Source organism: Oryx dammah, unplaced genomic scaffold (assembly GCF_014754425.2).
Source record: "Oryx dammah isolate SB20612 unplaced genomic scaffold, SCBI_Odam_1.1 HiC_scaffold_11164, whole genome shotgun sequence".
Lineage (NCBI taxonomy): Eukaryota > Metazoa > Chordata > Mammalia > Artiodactyla > Bovidae > Oryx > Oryx dammah.
Window position 1 is genome coordinate 1629893 of NW_024080557.1, and position 12049 is coordinate 1641941.

The following is a 12049-nucleotide window of genomic DNA, read 5'->3' on the forward strand; positions in this document are numbered from 1 at the left end:
ATTCCAGGATGTCCAGCTCTAGGTAAGTGTTCACACCATCGTAATTACTTGAGTCATGAAGCTCTCTTTTGTACAGTTCTTCTGTGTATTCTTGCCACCTCTTCTTAATATCTTCTACTTCTGTTAGGTCCTTTATGGACTTTAGTTCTAATGGACTCTGTTAGGTCTATTTCTGTCCTTTATTGAGCCCATCTTTGTTTTCTTGAAGAGATCTCTAGTCTTTCCCATTCTGTTGTTTTCCTTTATTTCTTTGCATTGATCACTGAGGAAGGCTTTCTTATCTCTCCTTGCTATTCTTTTGAACTCTGTATTCAGATGCTTCTATCATTCCTTTTCTCTTTTGCTTTTCACTTCTCTTCTTTTCACAGCTATTTGTAAGGCCTCCTCAGACAGCCATTTTGCTTTTTTGCATTTCTTTTCCATGGGGATGGTCCTGATCCCTGTCTCCTGTACAATGTCATGAACCTCCATCCATAGTTCATCAGGCACTCTGTCTATCAGATCTAGTCGCTTAAATTTATTTATCACTTCCACGTAGATAAATGATCATCTGAATTAAATTCACCCATTCCTGTCCATTTTAGTTTACTGATTCCTAAGATGTCAATATTTAATCTTGTTATCTGCTTGACCTCGTCCGATTCACCTTGACTCATGGATCTAACATTCTAGGTCTCTATGCAATATTGTTCTTCATGGCATCAGACACATCCAAAACTGAGGACCATTTCTGCTTTGGCGTAGCCACTTCATCATTTCTAGAGCTATTAGTAACTGCCCTCCGTTTTTCATCAGTAGCATAGTGGACATCTTCTGATCTGGGACAGGGGGCTCATCTTCCAGTGTTATATCTTTTGCCTTTTCATCTTATTCATGCAGTTCCTCAGTCAAGAGTACTGAAGTGCATTGCCATTTCATCCTCCACTGGACCAAATTCTGTTAGAACTCTTCACTATGACCTGTCCATCATGGACAGCGCTGCATGGCTTCACTGAGTTATGCAGGCCCTTTTGCCATGACAAGGCTGTGATCCATGAAGGGGACAACTATCAGTACCCCTATCATTTGAGGCTTGCATTTCATTCAGCCCATGCACTAAATGTTTTCATATAGTTTACCTCAGTTTATGCTCATACAAATTCTCAACTCCCAATGAAGTAGACACTGATATACTATAATGCTCCTTTTATAGACAATAAATCTGGTAATTATAAAGAAGGCAGATTACTTAAGTAGAAGGTCAGGGATTTAAACTGGCATAGTGTGTTACCTGAATTCATATTCTTGATTATTTCATTTCACTGGTTTACAGTATGAAGTTAAGAAATAACATGTAGCCTTTGAACATTCTTCATGTATAACAAAAGTAAGTTTAGGAAGGGATTAGAATGCCAGCAATATGTATGATAAATTGTAGTCGAAATTAAAAGCCGTGAGATAGATGTGGTAATGGAATTATGGAACAGTGACAGTGGTAGTGGAGGTTTAATGGTACTTTCAGAGATACTTCAGATAAAGTGAAAGTGAAGTCACTCAGTCCTGTCCGACTCTTTGTGACCCCATGGACTGTAGCCCACCAGGCTCCTCCATCCATGGGGGAGCAAGAGTACTAGAGTGGGTTGCCATTTCCTTCTCCAGGGGATCTTCCGGACCCAGGGATTGAACCCAGGTCTCCAGTATTGTAGGCAGACACTTTACCATCTGAGCCAATACTTCAGGTAAGGAGTGACTAAATAAATTAGATTCACAGACCCAATTACACTGTGTCTTGGGGATGGAGCTTCCCCCACAATGCAAGGCATGGAAACACCAGTCAGGTGCATTACAAGTCAACACAATTCTGACACTATCTTGGAGATAGTATCAGATTCCACAGGTTAATATTCAATCTAGAATACTGTCCCCAACTCCCCACCACCCCTCCACTTCAGATGCTATTCTCAAGCCTTGTTGTTACCTACACTACTACCAATCAGCTACAAACTAGAGATTCCCACAGCCTTCTTCTTGGAGTTCAGATACCAATCACCAGACCATGTTTATTACCTATACTTCTAATTGACTGGCTGTAAGTCAGAGATTCCCAAGATCATCCTATTTTGGGGTTTGATTAATTTGCTAGAGCAGCTCACAGAACTCAGAGAAATATTTTACTTACTAGATTACTAATTTATTATGAAAAGAAGTAACTCAGGAATGGCTAGACAAAATAAATGCACAAGGCAAGGCTTGGGAATGGTGTTTGAAACATTCATATCATCTCCAAGTATATTACTCTCCTCAAATCTCCAAGTGTTCACCAACTTAGAAGTTCTCTGGACCCTGTCCTTTTGCGCTTTTATGGAGGCTTCATTACATATACATGATTAATTAAATCACTGGCTATACGTGACTGATTAATCTTCAGCCCCTCTCTTCTTCTTAGAGGTCAGGGGGTGAAACTATATGTTGAAATAGAAAATAATCACATGGTCTGTCCTTATGGTGTTTCCTTGTTTTCAATGACTGACCATCTCCAAATATGGAAATAATCCTCCTCTCATCTGAATTTTGCAGAGGATTTTACCTCTCTTGTACACAAAACAGTCTACTATGTATTATACCTACAAGGTTCTTGTAGGTATATCTATGAGGTATTTATACCTTGCAAATCAATACAAAATAATTTAAAAAATTTACATACCTTGTATCTCATGTACTGTTTAATATGACATACCTACCTTCTATATAGCTACATACCTACATTCATTAATGCTTGTGGAATCCAAAATAAATTAATCAGTATGTTAATAAGTGAATAAACAAATAACTGGATGAGTGATTGAATAAAGAAATTAAAAGGTGACTCCTTGGTTTTTACTCTACTTTTTAAAATATTTTCCCTCCCCCACTTTTGGCTTTCTTTTCTAATCTTGTCTTAATCACCTCTTCCATTATTATCAAGAATGGCCCACACCATTGTGCCTTAAGAGAAAAATAAAATCATTATTTGGGGCAAGCCAAATAAATATTGACTGAAAATTAGTCAAAAAAGTTTTCCCCAATCTATCAAGATTAACTCTCTTAAATGTTTCCCAGGTAACATTGCCAATTCTCAAATGTTTCTTTGAACAACATGAAAGTCTAAAATAAATTTTCTATATACGTTTCATTCACCACATAAATCTTATTTGCATAAGCTCTAGCTTTTGGTTATCTATTGCATTTCCAACAAAGGAAAATTATTTCCATAACAGTAAATTGTCAAATATCTTATATACATATTCCATTTAGGGAATAAAAATTATTGTCTGAGGTTGTATAAAATCTATTAACATTAATTTTTGAATTGTTCTTTTTCTTTTGATTCATAATTTGCTGTTGTGTGAGTTTAAGTCCCCTTAAAAGCACAATTTCTCGATTGCTCAACCATGCAATACATGGACAGCAGCTATATTAATGACTTCTCAAAGGTGCAGTGCACTGATACTGTTATTGATGCTGCTATCTGGAAAAAAGCATATTTATTCTCTCCAAGCACCCATGAGACTTGAAAACTGTTCTTCAGTCAGACTCACAGTGAATAGTCATTTTAAAACTTTAATTACTATTTCACCATGTTTCCTCCATTACTGTTTCAACACTACAGCCAGTAACTTCTACCAGCAAATTTCTTTTTCCATAAACCATACACACATGTGCCCTGCATGCAATGAGTAAAGTTGTGTATAAATGATTAATATCTGTAGGAAATGTAATATTAAGATGAAATGATAATAATAAATGAATTTTGAACATACAAATATTATACCTTCCAACTAATGACTGATGACTATTGAGTGAAAATATATATGTATCTCTCTCTCTTTCTCTTTCTCTCTCTCTATATATATACACACACAGATGTTTGTGCATGTATATTTACATACATATAAATATATCAATCATGTATCTTAGAACCAAAGAAAATATGCATACATTAATATTAAAGAAACATTTCTTGAGATTTAAGTCAATACAGAACTTTTCTTTCTACTACAGGGTTTATAAAAAATAACAAACTAATATAATACTAGTTTTGCCTTTGAGCAATTTACCATCATAATAAATATGAATCATTATTTTTATTGAAGTGAGAGTCTTGAATGAAAAAGATGGTTTACAGTATCAATCTTACTCTAGGTAAACCCTAAATCACATGATCTGGCTATAATTTCTGTTTCTATGTGAGACTTTGTTCCTCCATTAATCTTTTTCTTTAATCTGTCCTCTATTTTCCCATTCTTTCTTTCCATAAAAGAAATGCACACATCCAATTTATGTAAAACTGGATATGTGGACACCACTACCTTGAATCCTCAATTTTCACTTTTGTCCCTTATAACTATATCTTGAGTGGAGAATATCATAAGAAATCAACTTTAAACAGCTTACTGTTCTTTCATTGTCAGGACATTGGTGAGAGTAATTACCACAATATTTATTTACTCAGTGTCCACTTTATAAAAAGCAAAGCAAAATATTTCATATCTCAAAGCCAGGAATAACTTTGATTTTGTGATGTTATTGTTATATTTCATAGACAGTGGCTTTCATGTAAACTTTACATTTTTTATATTTCTTTAACAGCTGTCATATTTAACGTGTAAACCATTCTTAATTTTTTTTCTTAAAACTTAAAAGCTTTTGCACAACAAAGGAAAACATAAAAAAAAAAGACAACCTATACATGGGAGAAAACATCTGCAAACAATGCAACCAGCAACAGATTAATATCCAAAATATGCAAACAGTTCATATAGCTCAATATCAAAAAGACAAACAACCCAACCAAAACATGGGCAGAAGATCTAAAAAGACATTTCACCAAAGAAGAGATACAGATGACCAGAAGGCACATGAAAAATGCCCAACATCACTAATTATTAGAGAAATTCAAGTCAAAACTTCAATAATGTATTACCTCATACCAGTCAGAACAGCCATCATCAAAAGTCTATAAATAGTAAATGCTGGAGAGAGTGTGGAGAAAAGAACCCCCACTACACTGTTGGGGAGAATGTAAGTTGCCACAGCCACTATGGAGAACAGTAGGGCACTTCCTTCAAAGGAAAAAAAACAGAGTTGCCATATGATCCTAAAATCCTAGTTCTGGGCATCTATCTGGAGAAAAACAGAATTTGAACATACATCCCAAAGCTCATAACAAGACTATTTACAATAGTCAGGACATGGAAGCAACCTAAGTGTCTACTGACAGATGAAAGGATAAAGAAATATGATACATACATACAATGGAATATGGCTCAACCATAAAAAAGAATGAAATAATGTCATTTGCAGCAACATAGATGAACCTAGAGATCATCTTACTAAGTTAAGAAAATCAGACAAAGACAAACACTGTATTCCACATTTAAATGTGGAATCTAAAAAACAGATACAGATTAAGTTATTTAGAAAACAGCAATAGACTCACAGATGGAAAGGAAACAAATATAGTTACCAAAATGGGTCTGGGGAGAAAGATAAATTAGCAGTTGAGATTAAGATATATATACTACTGTATATAAAATAGATAACCAACAATGACCTACTGTATAGAACAGGGATTATACTCAATAACTTGTAACACTGTATAATGAAAGACAATGTAAAAAATAATAAATATTTATATGTATATCTGAATCACTTTACTGTACACCTTAAACTAACACAGCATTGTAAATCAACTATATTTCAATAATTTTTTTTAATGTTTTTTACCAACTTGTACAAATAAGCTTTTGTTTAGGATTATGTAACTTCCCTTAGGATCATATTTTATCTTATTTTCTCATTATCTCTGTTTCACATTATTATTCAATAATAATAATTAAATACTATTTCATTATCTCTGAAATAATATTTTTAATGTTATTTCACTATATGGAATTTTGTAAGCCTTTGGTAATGAGAAAGGTAAGGAATAAACAAATAAATAAAATTACTTGAACCCAAGAAAAATCTAGGCTCTCTCTTCTTCTTACTTCGGGTTATCATTGCCAAGGGAGTAGAATATAACTATTTGCTTCCACTTTACTATTTTCTATTCCCTCTCTAGTGATCTGAAATTGGACTTCTCTCCACAAACTATGACATCATTCTTAAAGACTTTGTCATTTTCTAAACATTTGAGCTTGGGAGAGTGACTGGATATCTCTGTGTCTCACAACACTCATTTCTAAAATGGAGATAATAATGCTTACTCCATTGGTTTGTTTAGAGGATTTAAATGAGTCAGAGTATATGCAGTGGTTAGCACAGTGCCTGATGCATAGTAAGTGCCTAAAAAATTAAGCCTATGATGAAACTGCCTATATAATTTCACTATTCAGTTTTTTTATACTTACTAAGAGCATGAATTGTTTTTTACTCTCATACACTTTAGTCTCATAGTCTCATCATCTTTAACAACTTCTTATCACTTTCTCCTTCCATATCCAGCTAGTTGTCAAATACTTTGTCTTTTTCCTCTTACAATAGCTCTCAAATCTATCTTTTCTCTATTCACCAGAATCTGTCTGAGAGGACTCTAGAGGGTGGGGCAACTGACTGAAAATGTTCCCTCAGGGAGAGGAAGTACTAATGGAACTTTGAGTACTAAGACACTGCAATATGCAGAGTTGCCATTATTAAAAATTACAACAGCAACAAACAAGCAACAAGAGCACCAGTAAGCCAGAATCAGGTGTTCATTTTCAAATGTAGCTAAATAAAGTTTAGAATAAAAGGGCTTCATTTAATTTATATGAAAATATTTCTTAAAAAGGCAGTATAAGTAAATCTTATCTGCAGTTACTGGTAATATGAAAAGCCAGAGAACTCATTGATTTGTCTTAGTTTAAATTAACTAATTATAGAACAAGTGTTCTACCTCCACTGCCACTGACATCATGACTACTGTACATTTAAGCAATTAAAATGGCAAAGCATACAAATGGAGGTGCAATTATTGTCTAAAATTCCATATCTACATTAATGCCTATACAAGGTGAGTTATAATTTTAAAAAAGGTAAAAAGAGTTATCACTGCCTGTAATACATATTTTAATGTTCCAATTTGTTACCATATGATTATTAGACTGCAAACTGCTTGGGATTTGACACAGTGGTTTGCCTATTACATATTTTCAATAATATTGTCAAATATATGAGCTAAATGTTTCCTGCATTACAATTCAGTTTCAACTGAAATTTATATTCAATGGAATGAATTCACACTATTAAAATATGTTGCTGCTGCTGCTAAGTTGCTTCAGTCGTGTCCGACTCTGTGCGACCCCAGAGACAGCAGCCCACCAGGGTCCCCCGTCCCTGGGATTCTCCAGGCAAGAACACTGGAGTAGGTTGCCATTTCCTTCTTCACTGCATGAAAGTGAAAAGTGAAAGTGAAGTCACTCAGTCATGTCCCACTCCTAGCGACCCCAGGGACTGTAGCCCACCAGGCTCCTCCATCCATGGGATTTTCCAAGCAAGAGTACTGGAGTGGGGTGCCATTGCCTTCTCCAAAAATATGTTAAGAAAGCTTTTTTTATTTTAAAGACTCTTCGTTACCTTTACACACAGGCCTGTGATCACTCCAAGCAGCAAAAACTTCAGCTATCCGTTGGCAGGTGATGCTCTTAGCACCCTGTAGGACATAATCTTCATCACAAGAGAACTGCACAGTTGATCCAAGGCTAAAATAGAGCAAAGGATTAAAAAAACAGTATTAGAAGCATATAACATAACAATTAGGTTCCAGTTCTACTGGCTATATTGAGTAGGTGAAAAATGTCCCACAGCGACAAAAATATTCTTTGGGGGAACCAAAATATGAAAATATGACATATACAAATGTATAATAAAATCATAAATATGAATCTACTGTAAATCAACAACATGCTGATATTGGTAGGAACTGTAGAAAGCTCTCATCAAGTTTAATTATCTTCTTATTAGTTGTAGAAGCCAAAGCTAAACTGACTAAATTTCCCATCTTAAATACGTGGTAAATGTGAAGCAAAAAGTAGACTTCTAAACTTGAATTCCAATGCTTGTGTTCATACCACATGACAGTACTTCTTTAGCAGATATTTACATATGTATTTACTTGTAATACTTGCAAATACTTACAGGTATTTGCCCATCCATGTGTGTATATGCTTTTTTTTTTTTTTTTGAAATGAACTGACCATGTATTTTCCCCCTAAAATCCTTAAACAGTAACTTACCAGTGGGAAACAAATTCTATTTTCTTAAAATGGCTTAAATTTCTTCTAGCAATGTCACTGGCAGCTTCTCCACCTCATCTCTAACACAATGCCACATGTCATCAGCACCTGTAGCAGCTGACAGTTTTTGCACATGCCATGCTGTTTTCTGTCTGCACTATTCTCCCTGCCCTCTGTGGCTGGAGAACATTATCTGTACCCTCTCACACAGGCAGTGCTTGAACAGCTCCTGTTCAACTTCCTGAACTTGTCATGCAGGGGGATTTCATGACCACATTTGTGTTGCTAAAAGAGATCTCTGGAACAGTGGGGAGGGCAGTTTAAAAGGAAGATTAATCAGAGAAAAGTAGGCTAGTAGAACCATAACTCAAGTAGTTTAGGTCAAGGGTTGGCAACTGTGTCCATCCTGTAGGCTAAACCTGGTCAACTGGCTGTATATATATATATATATATATATATATATATACATATATATATATATGTATATACATATATATGCTGCTGCTGCTGCTGCTAAATCACTTCAGTCGTGTCTGACTCTGTGCGACCCCATAGACGGCAGCCCTATACACACAAACAAATATATACACTGTATGTCTGTATATATATATGTATATGTATGTATATATATGTATGTATGTATATATAAATATATGTAAATGTATATGTAAATATATTTGTAGTATTTGTACATATATTTGTAATAAATATATTTGTAAATATATGTAAATATATATGTATGTATATGTACATGGTATATATGTATATATACATATGTGTGTATACATATATATATAGTTCATATAAAGTGAAATGTTTATATTTAATACACATTTTAATGCAGATTTGTCCAAAATGTCCAAGTCCAGAGATACTGTATTCCTACAATTGGACAAAACTATCCTTGGGTAGGGCTTCCCAGATGGTGCTAGTGGTAAAGAACTCGCCTGCCAATGAAGGAGACATAAGAGGGTTAGATCCCTGGGTTGGGAGGATCCCCTGGAGGAGGGCATGCAACCCACTCCAGTATTCTTGCCTGGAGAACCCCGTGGACAGAGGAGCCTCGCAGGCTACAGACCATAGGGTCACAGAGAGTCAGACACAACTGAAGCAACCTAGCTCGTATGCATTGGTTAATATTCTCTGTCATGGCTACTTAAATTGCTTATAATTCTGGAGAAGGAAATGGCAGTTATGTACTGAACTCTTACACATAACACATTTATTGTATTCTAGGGATGAAAAAGAATGTAATGTGATCAAAAAAAGAATATAATGTGATTATAGTACACAAATTAAGAGGACAGGGGTATGAAATGAAGTTAAGGCAGAAAAAAAAGAGACTGAGGGCAGATCGTTTATAAATCAGCACACCATAGTAAGAGTTGTAACTTTTACTCTGGGAGAATTGAGGGGTAGTTATAGGACTATGAACCAAAGGAATGGCATTATGAAATTTAATGTTTTAAAGTGACAAAATCATCTCTGGTTGAAGAATAAATGTTAAGAAAAAAAGGCAGAAGTAGGAATTTCATAACAGCATGTTGGAGTAATCATGGTTCTCAGGGAGATGATATGGTGTGATCTATACTAGGGAGGTTCAGTTCAGTTCAGTTCAGTTGCTTAGTCATGTTTGACTCCTTGTGACCCCATGAACTGCAGCATGCCAGGCCTCCTTGTCCATCACCAACTCCCAGAGTTTACTCAAATTCATGTCCATTGAGTCGGTGATGCCATCCAACTGTCGTCACCTTCTCCTCCCGCCTTCAATCTTATCCCAACATCAGGGTACTCTCAAATGAGTCAGTTCTTTGCATCAGGTGGCCAAAGCACTGGAGTGTCAGTTTTAGCATCCGTCCTTCCAATGAATATTCAGGACTGATTTCCTTTAGGATGGAACAGCTGGATCTCCTTATAGTCCAAGGGACTCTTAAGAGTCTTCAACCCCACAGTCCAAAAGCATCAATTTTTCAGTGCTCCGCTTTCTTCAGAGTTCAACTTACACATCCATACATCACTACTGGAAAAACCATAGCTTTGACTAGATGGACTTTGTTGACAAAATAATGTCCCTGCTTTTTAATATGTTGTCTAGGTTGGTCATAACTTTTCTTCCAAGGAGCAAGTTTCTTTTAATTTCATGGCTGCAGTCACCATCTGCAGTGTAGCAGTTAGAAATTAACGATGGTAAAACATTAAAAAAGCGACTTTAGTACAAGATCTGGCTCACAGAAGTCTGGCCCCCAGAATTTAACAAACTAAATTAATAAACTAAATTAAAGATTCCATCAAGGGCACTGTATTTGTCACAGATGATTATAATATTCTAGTTTAACCAGGCTGTTCTTACTAAAAACAATATATTGCATCTTGTTTAAGTAACAAGTGTTTTAGCTTGTTTCTTTTGATTATAGAAAACTATATAGACAATTTGTTATAATAAACACTTAAGTGTTTTGTTGCTATACCTATACCAAACACTGGCAGTGATGGTCTCTGAAGTTTCTACCTTACCCCTCACCAAAGATTAACAAGTCGATTTTTTTTTCTCCAATTAATACACTGGGGGAGGTAGTTAACAGTTGACATTAACAGTTTAAACTGCAGATTTTTCAAATCCTAACTCTTCCCTTTTCCAGCTTTATGGCTTTGAGAAAATAAAAATCTCTCTAAGCCTCAGCTTCCTTATATGTCATATTAATGATATGAAATAATATTTATAAAGTATACAATGGCAAACACATTTCGGACACTCAATTATATTTCTCAATCACAGAAATAGTTGTGAAAGCCATTAATTTCTTCCCCACTTTTGAAAAAAGGCTCTTCTTTGGGCATCTGCAAGCACCTTCATCCAGGACCATAGCTATACTTTAACATATTCTAAAGCAAAAATAAAAAAGTGAAAAAACAACACAGAGAAAGCAGAAGTTAATAAAATAAGCAGTCTCTTTAGCAGAATCCAAGAGCAATAATATCCAGAAAATGGGTACCTTTAACAAATATATTTTTATTTTATGATCTGCTTTAACATTTGAGTTGAAATTAAAGAAAGTGTTTCATTAAAAATATTTATGTCAAGGGAAGCAGTAAAAGAATACAAGCTCTGTAATTTTCACTGCAATTTCTTTGTCACTAATGAAGATACACCTGTTTTGCCACGTTGAATAAAACATCAGTTTAGTAGATTACAGAATCTGATAGAACATTTTGAAATAAATGATTGAATACCTCTTCAATCTGAAAATAGCGAATCATAAAGCTTGTGATATACAAGAGCGTAGTTTGAAAAGCAATCGTCGACCTAGCCTATGTGTAAATACTACCATATTTTTAAAAAATTATACTTATTATTGCAAAAACATAATAAATGCTCAAAACTGTCAGAAAAAGAAGATATGTGACTTTTAAAAATATAAAAATGTTTCCTGTTTTAATCAAATAGCTAATATAATTTCATACAAATAGAAAAATGTGAACAACTAAAGAGATAAGGAAGAATAAATCCACTGGATCATGGAAAAAGCCAGAGAGTTCCAGAAAAATATCTATTTCTCCTTTATTGACTATGCCAAAGCCTTTGACTGTGTGGATCACAAGAAACTGTGGAAAATTCTGAAAGAGATGGGAATACCAGACCACCTAACCTGCCTCTTGAGAAATCTGTATGCAGGTCAGGAAGCAACAGTTAGAACTGGACATGGAACAACAGACTGGTTCCAAATAGGAAAAGGAGTACGTCAAGGCTGTATATTGTCACCCCGCTTATTTAACTTCTATGCAGAGTACATCATGAGAAACGCTGGACTGGAAGA

The 12049-nt window shown here is 35.0% G+C and overlaps 1 protein-coding gene across 3 annotated transcripts in view; it reads right to left on the reverse strand.

The window, feature by feature from the left end:
• LOC120860724 (CUB and sushi domain-containing protein 3) overlaps nt 1-12049 on the reverse strand; it is a 1429922-nt gene that overhangs the window by 790844 nt on the left and 627029 nt on the right. For all 3 annotated transcript variants that reach the window (XM_040236474.1, XM_040236473.1, XM_040236472.1), the window contains one exon: nt 7576-7700. In XM_040236474.1, coding sequence (XP_040092408.1) covers nt 7576-7700 — 125 coding nt within the window. The remainder of the gene's footprint in view (nt 1-7575; nt 7701-12049) is intronic.